Source organism: Sceloporus occidentalis, unplaced genomic scaffold, assembly GCF_023333645.1.
Source record: "Sceloporus occidentalis isolate IW3139 unplaced genomic scaffold, rSceOcc1.0.p SCAF_1, whole genome shotgun sequence".
Taxonomy (NCBI): domain Eukaryota; kingdom Metazoa; phylum Chordata; class Lepidosauria; order Squamata; family Phrynosomatidae; genus Sceloporus; species Sceloporus occidentalis.
Window position 1 is genome coordinate 236953717 of NW_028316981.1, and position 20176 is coordinate 236973892.

At 39.2% G+C, this 20176-nt stretch overlaps 1 protein-coding gene across 1 annotated transcript in view; it reads right to left on the reverse strand.

Moving 5' to 3' along the window:
* TRPM3 (transient receptor potential cation channel subfamily M member 3) overlaps nt 1-20176 on the reverse strand; it is a 455537-nt gene that overhangs the window by 89936 nt on the left and 345425 nt on the right. Inside the window, exon 8 of the mRNA XM_089479682.1 lies at nt 12607-12730. Coding sequence (XP_089335808.1) covers nt 12607-12730 — 124 coding nt within the window. The remainder of the gene's footprint in view (nt 1-12606; nt 12731-20176) is intronic.

Sequence of the window (20176 nt, forward strand, 5' to 3'; positions counted from 1 at the left end):
ACCGCAGCAGCCAAACGGCGTGGTTCCCGGACACTGCAAAGAAGGAGCACGAAAATCATGCTCCTTCCTGTGCCCCGGAAGAGACGCTGCAAGTGCCAAAGCATGCACTTGCGGCGTCATTTCCAGGGCGCGACGTGCGGATGCAGCGCGTCCGCTACATCAAGTTCCACACGGCCGCCGCCATTTCGTATGGACTCAGTCCGTACTAGGGTTAGGGGCGTCTGGAAGAGATGCCCCTTTCTAACCCTAGTATGTGCTGAGCACGTACTTTCCTGCCCGTTTGTAACGGGCCTATCTAAACAGGAACTATGAAGCTTATCACATTGGTTATGAAATTGATTTAGCTCCATACAATTTAAAGCTGAATTTGGGCAGGATCCTGATCTTATCAGACTTTTTTGCTGCCAAATCTGCTGCCCGAATACAGCCTCGCTTCCAGAGCTGCTCTGCCAGCCATTTTCTTAAGTCAGAAAACAGCTGGTTCTGAAAAGATCCGGGAGGAGTGGCTCTGGAAATGGAGATGGAGCCGGGCTGTATTCAGGTGGCAGATTTGGTGGCAAAAAACATCTGATAATAATAATAATAATAATAATAATAATAATAATAATAATAATATTTTTATTACACAGTATACAAACAAACAGTACAAACAGTACAAACAAACAGTGACTGCAGCAAAAGAAGGGTCCAACAAGTTAGGTTTTCTTCTGGGGGCCGGGCATCTATTCAGGAAAGGCCTGCCAGAAGAGATCTGTCTTAACAGCCTTTTTAAAGCTGTTTAAGGTGGTTATATGGTGGATCTCATCCGGCAGGCCATTCCATAATCTGGGAGCGGTAGCAAAAAAGGTTTTCTGGGCAGCCCTAGACAGCCTAGTTTTTATAGGCTGAAGCAAATTCCTCCCAGTGGACCTGAGTGTGCAGGGTAGATTATATGGAGGGAGGCGGTCCTGGAGATAGGTTGGATCCAAGCCATTTAGGGCTTTAAGGGTGATAATCAACCCCTTGTACTGGTGATAATCAACCCCGAAAACTAATGGGCAGCCAGTGAAGTGATTTTAGGATTGGTGTTATATGGTCTCGTCTAGATGTACCTCAGACCAATCTGGCTGTCATATTCTGTACTAATTGAAGTTTACAGACCGAGCACGAGGGTACCCCCCCGCGTAAGGCGAATTCCGCTTATGCTGGAGCCCCATTCACTTGAATGGGGCTTGTGTGTGCGGTGGCACAGTGGTGCATGCGTGCCCCATTAATCTGAATGGGAAGCGCCGCCCCTTGCGCCCTGTGCGCTTCCCGCGGCTTGAGCGTGTAAGCTCAAAGCTTCGTATAACGCAGGCGCACTGTATTTTTCACCAAGCTGGCATTGCAGAGGAGTAAGGTCAGGTTCTGTGGAATGCCTGGTACGCTCTCCAATCCATTCCAGGAGACAGAGTGAACTCAAGGCAGGATAGCTTTCAAACATCAATCCCACCTTTCTAAATGAGTCAAGGGAGGTAACCAAGCGGAGGTATGACCCTTTACACTCTCTTCCCTGACTGTTGTCTTTCTATGATTTTAATACTGTTGTATCAAAATATCAAGAATGCAGTTTTTAAAAGTAAGTTGAAATGGTGAAAATGGCAAATGCTCCATACGGGGTAGTGGACTGGCGTATGATGGGGAACAGAACCACAGCTCAGTAGCAGAGCATATGGTGTGCAGATGGAAGTTCTCAGATTAAATCCTTGACACCTCCAGGTAAGGATGAAGGACTTCTGCCAGAAATCCAAAAAGCTGATCCTGTCAATGTAGACAATACTAAAGTAGATGGACCTATGGCCAGAATAGTATAAGGCAACTTTATATATTCCATTTGTAGGATTTTATGTATTGCCAGGAACAGGCTATTTAGTGGAACACTAGTGATGTGGAGGTAGGGGAACAGAGGTTCATGAGAACATTGTAACATCAGAAGTACAGAGCATGTTCACTTTCATTGATCAATTAATTAATTAATTAATCAATCAGATATATATCCTACCTTTCTTCTAAAAGTGAGGCTGAAGAACATGGGAAAGATGTCTATTTTTACACTTTCAGACTTTTGCTATGAAAACAGGACTTCTCAAATGCTGTTCTATCAATTTTAAATGGAAAACCAGTGATTATGATTACATTAAAGAGAGAGCGATGTGGTTTGAAACACTTCTGACTACAAAGTGTACTGACTAGGAAGAATTAAATGTTACAATGATAACTGTTATTAATTTGTGAATATGTGGATGCACACAGTTCTCACATCAGATGTACAAATGTGAGGTTTTCAAAAATAGTGTGACATATTAGTCTGCTGTAGCATAAAAAGGAAAGCAGGAAAGGGGGGGGGGGGGAAGGAATCTTGTAGAACCTTTAAAATTAACTGGTTTATTTTAGCACAAGCTTTTGTGGATTTCAAATGAGGTATAATTCAAATTATCATAATTTCTTCCATCTACCTCCCTGCCCATTTACAAAGAAACAGAATATATTTATAGTGAGTGGAATAACCTCCTGAGACATAATTATAGGAAGCTGCCTTATACAGAATACATTCTAAAATGACTTAGCATAAGCTCTTCTGAGTTTTAAAAAGAAGCCTCTCAGTCCTATTTGGAGAGGCAAGATATTGAGCCTGGGATATTTTACATGCAAACCATTTGTTCTGACAATGAGCTGTGGCCCTTCCCTATGTTATAAAACATATATTTACGTAGGAAACTGTTATTAACTGTCATCTGTGGGTCAGGAAAACAATTCAGTAGGTTGTATTTTATATGAAAGGATATGCTGTTAAAGAAAACTCCTTCCTGAATCTGGTTCTCATTTGTGTCTCCTCAAAATCTGATTAGGTAGTGATTATTTACATTATCAGTTATCTGGGGGGGGGGGGGGGAGCCATTTAACTTGATCAGCTGAATCACAGTTTGAAGTAAAGTGAGGGAAAAAGAACTTCCAGGACACGAAGCATGGTCTAGATCTAGAACTGTTGACACAAAAAAATAGCTTGAACAAGTTCTTTAACTCCATGTTAGGACACATGCTTTGCATATAAAAGTTCAAGAGTCCAGTATTTGGCTTCTGCGTTTGAAAGAAAGTGATGAAGCAGCACTGGAAAAGATCAATCCTCCTATTGCCCAAAGAAGACCTGGAATTGACCTAGTGGCTTGGCTTGCACAGAATATAAGCATGCGGTCCAGTGTTAACTGCACAGGCCTTAAGCCCCCCTGCTTCACCTCCCCTCTTTCCTTCTGGCATAGCTATTAAGAAGAGATCAGAAGCTTTCCCTTTTTAACTAATAATAATGACACTTTATGTAAGGGGTAAGGAGGCTTCAAAGGTTATAAGCTATTTTTTCCTCCTGTGAGACCAACTGGGAATCACATCACCCCATAACTGAAACTAGAAAGTGTAAAAAAACTTGATAGGGAGGAATGAGGTGTGCAAACTGTCTTTTTCCTAAAGTAGAATTCTACCCCTCCTTTTCTAGACATTTTTTTTGTCTCTGCTGCAGATTTTTGAGAATAACTTCCCTTGCATGGGAAATTAATGAAATGGTCCTGTAGTTACTGCAATCTTTTTTTATCTCCTTTTTTATGGGTAGGAATGCAGATTGATCCTTTCTTCATTTCTTAAAGAAATGGGAGTGCCAACACATTATATTGTTCTGATGAGAAACCTGTACTAAGAACAAGAGGTTATTGTTAGAACAGAATATAGAGAAACAGAATGGTTCCTAAATGGGAAAGGGGTCAGGCAAGGCTGCATTTTACTACCCTATTTGTACAATTTGTATGCAGAAAATATCATACGAAGAGCTGGTTTAGACTCAGAAGAAGGAATGAAGATTGGGGGAAGGGACATCAACAATCCAAGATATGCAGACAATACTATATTACTAGCAGAAAATAATGAAGCCTGGGGACTATTACTAAAGAAAGTTAAAGAAGAAAGTGCAAAGGCAGGCTTCCTGCTGAACATTAAGAAAACAACAACAACAAAATGACCATGGAGGAGCTACATAAATTCAATCTAGACAATGAAGAAATAGAAATAGTCAATTTACCATATCTTGGATCCACCATTGATCAGAATGGAGACTGCAATTTAAAAAAAAGAGCAGGAATGGGAAGGTATGAAAGAACTAGACAAAACCCTAAAGAGTAAATATATAAAACTAAACACTAAAGCAAGGATAATCCAAGCCATTGTATTTCCTATCACCATGTAAAGGTGGGAGAGCTGGACAGTGAAGAAAACAGATAGAAAGAAAATCAACTCATTTGAGATGAGGTGCTGGAGAAGTGTGCTGAGAATACCATGGGCAGCCAGAAAGTCAACCAAATGGGTATTAGAGTAGATTAGTCTTCTATTGAAGCCAAGATAACAAAACTGACATTGGGCCGGAAAAGACTGGCAAGAAGGGTGGCTCGAAGCTGTCCCTGCTGAAGATGGATTGGGGTCGTGGCAAACACTCACTGTGGCCCCAATCCACCTTTAACCCAGCCCAAATAGGAGTGGAAAAGATTCACTCCTATTTACTCTGGGAAAGAGCTAGCTTTCCCAGCCCTGCTGCAGCCCCAGTGTGGTTTCAGTATGCCAAGCATCTTGATGTCACCCATATCTGGGTGGCTGCCTGGCTTCAGGGCAGCTTCTGGGCATCATTGGACCATGTGGCGTGTAAATGCTGCACTCCGATGATGCCTGGAAGCAGGCTTTTTCAGCTGTTTCGGCCCATTGAGAAGACATGATTCATTGGGAAAAAACAATAGAGCTGGGGAAAGTAGAGAAAAAGAGGACCGAATCATGCTAGATAGATAGATCTCAAGAAGGCCATGGCCCTGAGCCTGAAGGACCTGAGCAGAGTAGTTGAAAGGGAGGGGGGTTGGAGGTCACTCAAAGGGTCACCATGAGTCAAAGTCTACTTGAAAACAACTAACAACAAAAAATTTTGGCCCAAAGGTCACATTTTGTTCAACCCTTATTTTAGATCAAATCTGAGAACTGTGGTTAGCATTATTTATGGTTTGCAGAAAAAAGTTAACCTTATCAACATTGGTTTCAACCTGACTTGTTCCCTTACATCATCTAACACTTAGTATAATCTGTCTGAGTGTAGAACAAACAGTTGGAAGGAGCCAGGCAGGGAAAGAGTAAAAGACAAAAGCTTCACCAGATTCCTTTTCACATTGCTAATGATTTAGGTGCCTAACACCTGAATGCAGTCAATCTGAGGCACCTTTGAGCCATCTACACTAGATATATCAGATCACTTAAGTACACTTCTTAAAATTCAAGCCTGTGGATAAACTGCCAAAGCATGACAACAACTTATCTGTATGGGTTTATATATCAGTTGCTCTTGCAAACAGAAACATCACTTGCTTAAAATAGCAGTACTTTATTTTCTGTATTCATTATCTTATCATACCCTCTTCACAAGTACCATAATCCTCTTATTTTCCTATTCAGAAAAAGGAAGCATTGAATTTCTTGGAGGACTTGTCTTGAATTGACAAAATCCAGTCTTTTTGCGAATCCTGGTTTCTTTTAATGTTGACATCTAAATAAACGTTTAGATATTTGGGAGGTTTCAGGATGTCAAGCATGCCGAAAGAAGAAGCAAACACAAAAATAATGCAGTCTCTTCCTCTCTCTCGCTCTCCTTCTTTTTATAGCAAGGGACTATCATTGAATTTATGTGACATTTCACTGGACAAGAATCTTTCCTCCATGGAAATCAAGGTTATTTACCATCCTCAAAAAAGTTACTTAGGGTATGATAAAATCTGGGGTATTGATCCAGTGGAAACATCTGAACAAGATAAGAGTTGCAGATAGTCATAGCGGATGACAGAAGGAAAAGGTGGAGGTAGGACAGAGAGTGGGGGGTGAAGAGAGGAATAACTTGAATCTACAGGCTGCTTACAGTCTTTTATTTCAGTAGCAAATGTAGGCAGAGAAGGAGGCAGACAACAACTTCTGACATAGGTTTGTGATATGTGGGGAACCCCAAAGTGCCATTTCTATAGGCTTGAGATAAATTTCTAACAGGGGATCCATCTGTTCTTCTTCTGAATCCTTGTCTGTTTTGAAAGACTATTAAGAAAGGTCTTATCTTTTTCAAAAAATAAATAAATAGAGGATGGATTTCTCTCTCTCTTTGTTCTTTTTAGTTTCCACTGTTTGAGTTCCTTACATTTCTGGTGATGTGATGTGAATTTATAGCCAGATATGAATGTCTGTCTACTAATATTAGCTATCATGAAGTTGGGATATTAAACAAACAAACAAACAATATATTATTATATTATAATAAATAAACAGTACATCAGTGACCCTGATTATGTTCTGACTCAGGCTACTGACATAGAAAGAACAGTACAATCTATTCTTTGCTGGCAAGGAATTTCCAGAAGGCCTCCCCCCCCCCCACACTTACCAACACGAGATTCTGTGATCCAGGGATACCAGGGACTAAAGTTTGATCCTACTGCATGCAAGGCATGTACTCTGCTATTAAAGTGTAGACCATCCTGATTATTATAGTGCTTGCCCCTCCCTCTTGTTATTAGTCCCCAGTATCCTCAGTTATTATGCCGTTCGCTTGTCCTTCCCACTGGGGTAGTGATTTTTCATTTGGACTGTGGCTGGAACAGGAAGGGTGAAACCTTCCTGCTTGTATGCTGTGGTCCCAATGAAATTCAGCCTGTCTAGTGCCAGTTGTAAATTACAATAATCTGCTCCCCCACATTTACCAGAGGCTTCCAACTGACACATTAAACATCGTGTCTAGTTTGTCCTTGAGTTTTGGACACCTTGGGGTCAAATGAGAGAAATTGATACAAATCAAACAAAAATCCTTGGCCACTTTTCTCATATGTTCTTGACTGCCACAACATGCCGCTGGAGGAACAGCTGGAACCTGTCATCGCATTTTCACTTTGGAATGGGTTTTTGTAAGAAGACAACACAAATCTCTACCATCAAAATATTCTAATGCACAACTCCCAGTTCTCTTTATTCTCATCAAAGAGAGTAAATAAAAAAACTAGCTGGCAAAGGAGAAAAGCTGCTTCTATCATACATGCAAACAGAGATGGGATTTTCTTGTATCCTTTTAGTTACAACTAATTTAATGGTTTCCCTTGCTTCTTTACTATGGAATATGCTCCTGGGATTCAACAGTCATCTTATGTGAAGCAGTAATTGGCATCAATCTGACATCTAAATTTTTGTCCTAAATTCTCATCTTTAATTTAGCACAATAGCATTCCTAAACCCACTGAGGCCAATGGCACTACAGTAGAAACAACACATATCCACAATCTAAGATATGGCCACGTCCATTTTGACAGTGCTTAGGCATGCTTGCCTAAATGTCAAGCAAGTGACTTGTAAGGATTTGAAGTTCAGGGTTTTCAATCTGACATAACATTTCCTTAACAGCATTGGTTTATTGATGCCATTTACTGAAACTCATTATGTTTTTTTTTAGTCACTCAGTGGTCATGTTGCCCAAATATGAAGGGATCCCTGGAAGCTGATGGGTGTTACAAATGGTAATAATAATACTGTTTATTTATAGCCCGCTTTTCCGAAGAGATCAAAGCGGGTTACAACAGGAGTACTAAACAATGTACAATTTACAACAGTATCTACATTATAAAATCTCAAACAGTACATCAATATTTAAAAACAAGATAAAAATTACAGACATTAAAACCACAAGAATAACTAGCTCAAAAGTGCTAGTGTAACGGGGAGAGAACAGAGACACAATGCCTAGGGGAAAGCCTGTTGGAAGAGATAGGTCTTCAGCTTCTTCCTGAACACGTCAAGGGAGGTAACCGAGTGGAGCTCGCCGGGAAGAGAGTTCCAAAGCTGCAGGGCCGAGTTGGAAAACGCCCTCTGTGCAGTCAAGGTGTACTTCGACTTAGGAACCCTCAACAATTGCTTCCCGGCCGATCTGAGAGCGCGGGGCGGATTATATGGGGAGAGGCGGTCCTCCAAGTACCCTGGGCCCAAGCCATTTAGTCTCTCCCTCCACCTTTTCTGGAAATACAGTATCAGCATTTAAGTATTATTTTATGAACCATGACCAATTAATTTTGTAATGGAAGATCAGCAGATCTTTTTCAAGGAGTGGATAAAAGAAATTAAGCATCTACTCATCTTGGATTGACTCCAGTATTGCAGAAGGTTACTGGGGCTTACTAACTAAAGGTGGCTTTGGTGACTCAGATTTTATCCTGCTGCCTTTGTTACCAATTCAGCTTTTATCATAACTCTTGAGTAAGTTACATAACTGGAAACCTTTTGTATAATTCAGCTTCCCAACATAATTATGGGAGCTTTCTCCTTCTCATTGTCATCCCTTAAAAGAACTTCTGCAATGGTTTAAAAACCTAACCATGTTGAATTATTTTTAAAATGCAGTTAGTTTAGACCAGGGGTAGGCAACCTTTTTGAGCCGGGGGCCGGGTTGCTGTCCCTCAGACAACTGGGGGGCCGAAGGCAAAAAATAAATAATTAAATAATTTTTTAAAAATTTAAATAAATAAATAAACTGGGACAAATGTAGGACAACATTTTCAAATGGTGAACACTTTTTTTAAAAAAGTGGAGGACATGCAAAAAAAGTTGCTGATTTTTTTAAAAAATGTTAATATAAATGCATGTTTCTGAGGCGTCTATAGACAATTGCCCCCCTTGCCCCTGCGCGCGAGAGGCCAAAGGCCCCGGTGGCAATCGGAGGCAAGACTGGGCTGGGGCCGGTCCCAAGGCCTCGCCGGGTCGCATCCGGCCTGCGGGCCACAGGTTGCCTACCCCTGGTTTAGACCTTTGCTTTGTTAATCACTTCCAATATCTTTCATCTTTCAACTTTTGCAACACATCATCTATTTGTAGTAGGAGAAATGCTTGCTTCTACCTTTTTGACTGTGTTTTATCACTATGAGAACAAATTGGTTGAATTAACATGTCTCCTTGTAAAAAACTATTTTTAAAGTGTTGACTCCTTTTAAAAGCAACAATGGTTATAAATTATCTTGTACCTCTTTGTTATCTTTGTACATCTGTCTGCTACAATGCAAACAGACTGAAGCAACTCTAATGCTAATGAATATAAATATATGTCAACAAATATGGAAAACAAAATGGTGGCAGGCTGGAAATGATCAATATACATCCCAATCCACAAAAAAAGGAGACACAAAACAATTCAGCAGTTATAGGACCATAGCACTAATCTCCCATGCAAGCAAAATTCTGCTTAAAATTCTGCAGCACAGATTCCAATCTTAAATAGAAAGAGAAATTCCAGAGGTGCAAGTGGGGTTCAGGGAAGGAAGGGACCACATTGCAAACATACAATAGCTAATGGAGAGTACAAAGGAATTCCAGGAAAAAAATCAACATGTGCTTTATAGAGTATAGCAAACCATTTGTCTGTATAGATCATAAAGAGTTATGGATGGATCTTAGGGACATGGAATGCCAACACATCTGATAGTCCTGATGAGAAATCTCTATACAGGACAAGACATTACTGTTAAAACAGAATGCAGAGAAACAGAATTTCTCCTATTAGAAAAGGGTGCAGGCAAGGATGCATTCTATCATCCTGTTCTCTTCAACCTCTATGCAGAAAATATCATAAGAAAAGCAGGTCTGGACTCAGAAGAAGAGGAGGAAAGATAGGAGGAAGGAATATCAACAATCTCAGATTTGAGGACAACACCATATTACTAGTGAAAGACATCACAGACTTGGAACAATTACTAAATGAGGTCAAAGATGAAAGTGCAAAGGCAGGCTTAATGCTGAATATAAATAAAATAAAAGTAATGACTACAGAAGAAATTCATAAATTCAGCCTAGATAATGAGGAAATCAAAATAGTTAAAGAAATCTTGGATCACACATTGGTCAGAATGGTGACTACAGTCAAGAAATAAGAAGAAGACGGGGAATGGAAAGCTGTGAAAGAACTAGACAAGATCCTAAGAATAAAGATATACAACTGAGCTGTAAAGTCAGAATCGTCCAAGCCATTGTATTCCCATCACCATTTACAGATGTGAGAGATGGACAGTGAAAAATGCAGATAAGAAGAAAATCAACAAATATGAGATGTGATGCTGGAGAAGAGTACTGAGGATGCTGTGGACAGCCACAAACAAATGGGTCCTTGAACAGACCAAGCCTGAAATCTTCTTAGAAACCTAGAAGATGATGATCAAATTGAGGCTGTTGTACTTTGGTCACATAACAAGAAAGCACGACTCATTAAAAAAGACAATAATGCAAGGAATGGGACAGTAGAAAGAGAAGAAGACCATATATCAGATGGATGGACTCAATCAGGGAGGTCATGGGACTAAATTTGCAGGACCTAAGCAGAGTAGTGGAGGACAGGGGGTCTTGAAGATGTTTCATCCAAGAGATGTCTCATCCATGAGTTGGGGTCAACTTGAGGGCAGTCGACAACAACAACAACAAAATTTTTGTTTGGCTTTTCTATGTTATACACAATATTACAGTATACATGTTATTATGAAACAAATCCTGCTTTACTTATTTAACAAAAAACCCTGTTAAATAAATTTTAGTAGCAGCAAGAAAGTCAAGCAAATTAAACCTGTAACCTGAGTTGGGCTCTGGTTAAATTATGACACAATGTTTGCCATTAGAAGGTCTCTTTTATTGTCACAAGTACCATTTCCATGTATTCTGCTAGGTTACTCCTTTTGTTCAGAAAAAACCACTTTCCCTGTCAGGTCCCTCTGCAATATCTTTTTGATCAACTAAAGCTTTTCCTGAACCACTTCAGGCTTATCAAAGGCCTGTTCCGGACGGGTGTAAAATACGTATCCAGTACGTACTAGGGTTAGGAAGGAGCGTCACTTCCTGATGCCCCTAACCCTAGTACGTACTGGATATGTACAAAATGGCAGCACCTGTTCCACATGGGCGTTGCCATCTTGACGTAGCGGACACCATTTTCGGGCTTCTTTTTGCTCCGCGAGGGAGCCACGTGGTACGGAAGCTGCAGCTCCCTCGCGGAGCAACCGGCGGTTGCTGTGAAGCATGCCCAGAAAGCCACCTTTTGGGGCAGTCTGTTTTGTTCTAAAGTGTGACTTCTCCAAGGTCACCTAATAGGTTTCTATAGCTGAGTGGAGATGTGAACCCTGTTCTCCAAAAATGTCATCCAATGCTCAAACCATTACATCCCCTGCTAAGTTTTTTTTATCTGTGGAAAGTTTTTTCTGCCCTACTCTTGAGAAAAATTATTTTTCAAGGGAGAAGTTCTTTTCAACTGCCAAATTACCGCTTTACTTCCACATCGGCAGCATCTACTGAACAGTTCTACAATCTTATCCAAACCTCCAGCATTCTGTGATGTTTGAACAGTGCCCTGAAGGACTTGGCAAGACAGCCTCATATTCTTGGAAAGAGGCAGGAAGTTTCTGCAGCCACTTCCAGTTTTTGTTTTCTGGTTTTGTTTCTTTATTTTGGAAAAATAAAGAGGTTAAGGACTGAGAGAACTGGGCTATCATTTACGGCACAACACATAGTGCTCTGGGATTTTTATGGGCAATTTCACCCCAGTATGGGCAATTTCCCCCTCTAAATATTGGAGGGTATGTTCAGTAAACATGGGGTTATTGACAACCACAAAAAGGGGCTAAGGTCAATACAAGGGTAAAAGGCTGTATCCATGAGCTAGAAAAAGTGTGTCTAACAAATTACTTCTGAAGTTATTCATTGGCTGACATCTCCAGATTGCATGTAACCAATGTTTGAGCTCTGCATGTGATCTCTTTCATACTATACCATTTTAACACTTTGATCCCCCTTGGCTACATCCAATGGAATTCTGGGATTTGTAGTTTCATGAGGTATTAAGAATTTTCTTCCAGAGAGTTCTAGTGAAGCACCAAACTACAAATCTCAACTCTGTAGGACAGAACCATGGCAGTTAAAGTGGTATCAAACTGCTGTAACTGTGTAGTCTGAAAGAGACCTGTGTTTTGATAATGAGAACAGATAATGATTTTATTTCAATGAACATTTCATTATACATTCCATTATAAATGTATTGAGAAAGAAGCTGATTCATTTCAATTAAAAAAATTATGTTGAGACATATATAAAATATCATCACTCTGGAAAATGAGCTGAGAGGCAGAGATTTTCAGAGTGGCTTTGGCTATATGGATATTATTAATCTCCTTGGGAAATTTCACTTTTGATTTAGTCAAGCATAAACATACAATTCCTTCCTTTCCTTCTTTTGTGGATGAATTTCCTATCCTTTCTATGACTTGCTCTATATTGGCAGTGATACTAATTTAGGCCAAGCCTAACCAGGATTTCATAAAGCATGTTTGCAAGCTCACTTCTGACCTAGATTTCCAATTATTATTTTGAGTCAATCTAATTTAGCTTTAGGCATGGATTGTGTGAAATGGACACAAGGAGTAATGCTTGGAAATGAGAAAGAGGAGAGCATATGTGAGCCACACATTACTTATGGACCAAATCACAGGCTCCTTAATTTCATGTCTAGTGAATATACTTGCATACCAGTTCCTTTTTCTTCATGCATTCCATGAGGATTATAAAGAGATGCTGTGCCTGGGTTCGGGTGTAAGTGAATGTCTTCTGGATTGTAACAAGCAATTGGTCCCTTAGAGATTCATTGATAAGTCTGAAATTCAAAAAAAGAAAAAGTTTAAAGAGTCTAGAACCGCAAAATCAATGAATAACCATCATTCCATACAGTGTTTTTTTAAAAGCATGCAAACATGAGAAAACTCCAGTATTTTATCATATGAAAAATTGATATACATATTGAATATCCCTTATCCACAATGTGTGGGATCAAAAGTATTTCATATTTTGGGGTTTTCTTACAGATTTTGGAATCAAATACCTGTATTTACATATAGATATGTATTGAGATGTCTTGGTGCTGGGGTCCAAGTCTAAACACAAAATTCATTTAAGTTTCATATATGCTTTATACACACAACCTGAAAGTAATGTTATACAATATTTTAAATAATCTTGTGCATGAAACAAAGTTTGTGTATACTGAACCATCAGAAAACAAATGTGTCACTATCTCAGTCACCCAAGAAAAAAAGTTTTGGTTTTTGGAGTATTTCAGAATAATGGAGGCTCAACCTGTACTAAGATCAGTAATCAATACAGATAGAATAAATATAGTTCTTTTATCTTGCATAATACAGTAATGTTTATTTCTTTGCATGATTTAGTCTGATCCTGCAAATTAAGGGAAGATACAATAGCAAAAGAAGTCACTAGAACCCCAATCAATTCATTACTAATGGGAATCTCCTTCAATAATCCTAGAGAGTGGAGCCTGGAAGTTTTTTGTTTGCTTCGGACAATTCACAGGATCCTGCAGCCAGTGTGGTCAGTGGCCATATTGTTGGGGGGATTATGGGAGGTTGGTTTCAAATATATAAATTAAGTCCCTGTGAGTTTATCAACTACGGTCCACGTTCTTTGACCTCAAAGCCAATTTCAAAGAATGACAAGTTGGTCTATTCAGAGAAACAAAAGGCAAGAATTTCTTCAAGTCCAAAATGCTGTGCTTGAAAAAAGGAATGCTATTTTCTCAGAGAACCAGTTTTAATCTACAGCATTATTGCATGCAAGCTTACTGACTAATAGGGATTTTGTCTGCAATTCACAATGCAGGATCAAATGTACTATTTGCTGTGCTTCCATGTGCTGAGCATCAACTTCTGACAGCAGATAATTAGGATATATAGAGGAGTTGATTTATTGTGCAGCCTTTGTAGCCTACACTTATTTAATTTTAATTGGAAAGCTTGCTAATTCCTTTATTAAATAATTAGTTATCCCATCCCTATCCAAAATCTTTATTAAATCAATGCAGAAATTATTTTCATACAGTGCATTTTCCCCAACATTGTCACATTTTTAGAGACTTTAAAATTCTTCTTGCAGTGGCAAAAATTCATCATGCACATGATTCTTATAGACCACCTAATCTGGTGTGTAGCAAACTAAATGCCAAATATTTAAAAGAACAGAACAGTTAACACACACATGCTTTCAAGTGCTAGAACATCGCAGCAGCAAAATGAAGCCGATTTCAACCACAATTTTGAAAAGCATCATTTTTTTTTAAAATAAAGGTCTTCATGTGACACCAAAAACACATGAGATCAAGTGGAGAACAAGTGCCATTCCCAAGGAAGGGCACAACAACCAAAAAGGTCTTTTCACTGGTTGTTGCTTGACTGATCCCTGAAGGCAGAAGCACCTGGAAAATGGCTTCTAGTGACAATCACCACATTGTAGTTGGTATTAAGAGGTAGGTGTGTGTGTGTGTGTTTGTAAGGCGGGATACAGACCGCCCAAAAAGGGCGGTCTCCCGCTACCCTGGTTTGCTCTGCGAGGGAGCCACAGCGGACAAACTGCGCGGCTCCATCGTGGAACAAAAAGAACCTGCAAAAAGCGGGTTCTTTCTGCGGTGCAGTTGTGACGCCGCAAGGCACTAATGGCGCACTTGCAATGTCAGAAAGGTGCTGGGACGTGCTGACGCTAGGCGTCCGTCACATCAAAATGGCGGTGCCCATATGTACAGGGCGCCACCATTTTGACGCCCTCGTCACTTGAGAGGGGCGAGTCGCGTCTGGAAGCACCGCCTCTCGCACGTAACAATGGCGCTCCATAGGGCCCATCTGTACAGCGCCTGAGACTTCTATTTTAACTAACAGCTGCTTTTGTCCTTTTTTAAAATGGTTGCATTTTGTATTTTGTATCTATAGATATTTTTATTGTTGCATTAAAAATATTGTAAATTTACTTTGAAAACATTTTCATGTGATGGGATGGAATAAGGAAATAAAATAACATACTAGAATAGAACCCACACAGTATTCCTTAATGATACTTTCATACACTTCTATTCACCAAAATCTTATTATTATTATTATTATTATTATTATTATTATTATTATTATTATTTTATAGCCACTACACTACAAGGTGGCATTATTGCTCTGCACAAGGCTATTTACTAATTTCTCTTCAATTCTGGTGCTGATGTGGCCTTCACAGTATTTGCTCTTCTTGGACTGTCATCTTAAAAAGTGCCTCACACAAGGATTTAAGCATGATTTTTCATAGATATCTGGTACAATATACCTAAAGCTATAGATTTATTTAAAACTGTTACTAAATAGGATTGCCAAATACATGTCCCCCCAAAGCACTGTGTTACTGTGACTGCCTAGTATATACAACATTTCCCACAGGACATTACCTATTATTTTATGTATCATCCTAGTCTATTGATTCCAGATATTTCTTGATGATATCATTTAAAAACCATCCCTTTCTGATTCCAAATGATCCAATGTTCACAAAAGCATAGTTTTTGTAGGAGTTATAGCAGAGTATCATTTTTCCAGGAGTCGTAAAAATTACATTTAAGTTAATTGTCCAGTGAAGATACTCAATAAATTTGAAAGGAAATTTGGAAATCCATGTCTTTCTTCTACTTCATTATGTTTACTCAGGAGATTCAGTACATATTGTACTGTAATAACTTTTAACTCACTTTTGAATGGATGACATTGCTTCACAGACGCTTGGCATCAGAACAAAATATTTAATGAATTTTTGGTTCCTGATTTCCAGACTGTGGAATGACCAGCCGCTGACACTATTCATTAATATGCATCAGCACTGCATTGCTAACTAGAATGCATTATGCTGGATTTAGCCATTCAGAAAAAATGTATCCTTTGAAGTGTGAAAGCTTTTATACTGGGATAGTTATTTTCTCATCTAAAATATCATAGGTTTGTCATCTGCTTAAATGAATCACATTTTATAAAGGAAGCCAGGGTAATCAAATATAGACTATAATCCACAGGAACTGTTAAGAAAGGATTCTGACCCTGCCAAAGCCTGTGTCTGGTATTAACTTCTCTGCTGTGTATTTTTCCCCCCTAAGTTTCCTAAAAAGATCTTGCAAACCACCACAAACACAGTGTAGCTCAAACCTCTTCAAACATACGTTTTTGCATTATGTTTGATTAGGCAAAAATAATGCAAAGTGATGTGATGATGATGAGATCCATCACTAAACCACCAGCCGTTTTGACAATCTAACTCTCCTTCATGGCTTTCCAAGCCATAGGGAAGAGACAAGGACCTATATTTTCACCAAGAACAGCATGTGAAGAAAGAGTAAGGCATTTCCTTGTTCAGGACCAATACTGCAATAAAATATGTTCATTTCTCTTTTTGTAAAAAAGGATATGGGAGATAATAATCACTACAACTCCTGTAAGTCCTAGTCAGAATTAACCAATGGTGAGGGCTAACTGGAGATGTAATTCAACATCTGGTAGGCCACATATTCCCCTATACTACATTAACTGTTCTCAGATACAAATAAAAAAGAACAAGAGTTTTGCTTTCTCTGCTTTCAAAATATCCACAGTGATCTGTAAGCTGACTGAGTTCATGTAGCCATTTCAAACTCCATTCGCAAGATCACTGGAGTGCCTCATACACTTAGAGGGGACCCTTCAATGAAAAGATAAGAAATGGCATACAGGTTTCCTGAAAGAAAGCTTGTCTGCCAGTATTAATCATCCTTTGCAGTACACAGCCATGGGGGAGTGTTGCTGGGGTCATTTGAGGACATACTATCCATTTTCATATGGGGATAGCTATATGCAACAGGCTTGGCCTGTGCCCAAGTGCAGAAGGCAACTGTTCATCAGCAGACAGTTGCTATGGATCCTAAGGGCAGAACATTTTAAAAGCCTTTGGTTTAAATCAGTGCCATGTTGGTAAATTTTGAAGGGCTAGCTATACAAGGTGTTGGTTATTACCTTTAAAGCCCTATATGACTTGGGCCTGAGTTACCTGTGGGAACGCCTCTCCCTACATAATCCGCCCCGCACACTCAGAACATCGTGAAAGAATTTGTTGGAATATTGTAACACTTGATTAACCACAACTTCCCACAGAGCATTCACTGCTGCAGCCCCTAAATTATGGAATAGTCTGCCGGGGGAGATCCATCTTATCACCACCTTAGATACATTTAAAAAGGCACTAAAGATGTATCTCTTCTGGCAGGCCTTTCCATCGGATTTGGTATAGAGATGATGACTAAGACCCCCCTCTCTAAGTATGATAGTACATGAATTGAGGTTTGAAGATTTTAAGTAACTAATAGGGATGCCTAATCCAGTATTAGTATTTTATTGATTGTCAATTGTATTGTATTATTTTAATGCTGTAATCCCACTTTGATACTTGGAAGAGGCGGGACATATAAATAACATTACTACTACTACTACTACTACTACTATTACCCTAGCTATGTTCTCAAGGAGAATCCTAAAATGTAGGCAATTGGTTGAGCCATATCTATCAACCTTCCTGCCTCTTACTTTGCTACACACACAAAAAACAACAGCACATAGCACAGTACCTAATACCAAGTCACTTATTAGCAGTAGCTGACAATCATAAAACAAAATAAAACTGGAAGAGTACTGATTAGCATACAGGACTTTGTTTGGGTTCATAACAAGTTTAAAAATGAGGAAGAGTATATAAATGAGGAATAAAATGAGAAGACTTTATTTCAACAGTAAAGTGGTAGCTCCCCATTGCTTATGTGCAAATAGAAGGTCTCCCAATTCTTGATGTGTCTACTACACAGGATCATATATTGGAAACAATGCAGTGACCTTTCCCTTTTGCACTTTCATGACCCAGATTTTCATTTCATAAATGTATACATTTTAAAGAGGTAGGAGAAAACATTTATGTGGTATTATTTTCAATGCCAGAGTCAACATTGCTGATCCATTGGGGTGAAAAAAGAATTCACAGTTACCACTCTCATGCATACACTTTCCATTTATTGTGCATTTTTCATGACTTTCTGCAACCATTATTCCTTGTCTTGATTCTTGTTTGATTCCATTAACATGAAAGTGCTTCTGCACGACCTGATCCCAGGCAATAAGTGATTACTAGTGGCTATAACATTTAAGCTACCATGACCTGTCTGATGGTATTACTAAGAGGAAAATAATTTCTTCCATTGCTCTCACTGTAAATGGTGTGTGTGTGTGTGTGTGTGGGGGGGGTATTACCAATTCTACAGAGTATAAGGTGTTGGTAATCACCTTTAAAGCTCTACATGGCTTAGGTCCAGCTTACTTAAAGAAATGTCTCCTTCCATACGATCCACCCCATGCACTCAGGTCCTCTGGGACAAATTTGCTACAGACTAAGACCAGACTTGCTGTGGTTACCCAGAGGACCTTCTCATTGGCCACTCCTAAACTTTAGAATGACTTACCAGAGGGAATCCATCATATAACATCTCTTGAGGCCTTTAAGAAAGCCATCAAGACAGATCTCTTCCGGCGGGCATTCCCAGACTAATATATGGGCCTTCTCCAGTGTCCCACAACTGTGCCTCCTTGACTCTCCCTTAAATCGCCTCATTGTAATGGGGATTAAATTTTATTGTAATTTTATTGCGATTTTAATAACTGTTTTTTATGCTGTTGCTTTTTAATTGTGGGTTAGGGATTGTGTTATTATTTTACTATGTTTTATTCTTGATTGTAACCCATCCTGATCCTCCAGGGAGATGTGGGCTATAAATAATGATAATGATAATGATAATAATAGGTTTATCTAATCAGAGTGGCATCATTGCCCGACAGTCCTGTCTAGCAAGAATTGTAATATCACCCAGGTTTAGTGCATACCATGTCAAGACTAACTGTTCTACAATAATGTAAAGTCTGCATTGCAGATGTTTATTATACTGAAGATGCATCTGACTGAAAGTAATACAATGCACCTGGGGGTTCCCCATGAATGCCTGTGTCCATCTACAGGAATATAGCTTCTTCCCCCATTCTCTTCCAACAAGGAAATGCCCACATTCAGAGGTGTGTGTGTGTGCGCATGTGCACATGCATGTGTATATTTTTCGAGCTATGTTAAGGTAGGGTTTGCAGGGCATTTTTGTTGTTACACAGTTGGCAGAAAATCCCAGCTCTGCAATGACCAAAAAAGTGAGTTGCAGTGGTCTAAATCCAGTTTATGCCACCATAATTTGCCAACAGAATGCTAGTGAAAACCCTGTTATCCCAACTGGGATTGACATCTGAACTCACATCCACATTCTGCCACAGTTTACTGTCTGCAATTGGATCCATGTGATGAAACTTGGTGCAGGAATCCTTTCTTCTCCACTACCAAAAACAGGTTACTCTGTGATCAGTTTTGGATTTTTTTTTGTAGCGGTATGAAAAACAAAAAAAATGTATTTATTGTGAGAAAAAATTGTGGAACACAGGTCTATTTCTTAATTCCTACTGTCACCACTTTTACTTTTAATCAATTAAATGGAGTGCTAAAAATTATTACACTGGGCTGTGCACACCACATAATATGCGAAACCTTCACTCCTGAAGGAAATTTAAAAGATAAGATTCTATAACATAGACAACTTAAAAATTAAAAGAGAAAATTATATAGAATGTCCTGAAGGGTAGAATGCAGACAAGACAAAGTAATGAAAACTTTGTTTCTAAAATATGAAGTGTTCTTTAAGCACCACTGCATTTTAGGACATAGTGTGATGTGACAGGCTTGTTCTTCTGTTATGCAAATGGATGTTTCTGTATATTTGGTGTTTCTTGCTGTTGGGAAGTAGGCCACTTGAATAAGTCTTTTGCCTCAAAAGCCACTTTAAAAACCATGCCCCTTGACTAACTGTAAGATCCCAATGTACAAAAAAAAAAAAGGACAGACAGTTTTGAATTTGGGCTGCATTGGGGTTTGTGGAATTGATATCCTGGGTCTATAATGGTGCCACAGTTAAACTGTGACACAAGCTGTTTTGCCATTAAGAAACTCTACCTATGTGCTTCCTTGCTATCTTCTGAGCCTTTGTTTATACAGAAACTGTATATAACATACCCCTAGGTCTCTCATGTGTCTACTTCAAAAGAGAAGTGACCCATAAACCCCCCCCCCCCCCAACGTCTATTGCTTGGTGAAGTGACAAATCTAAAACAAAAAGGCTGTATATCAT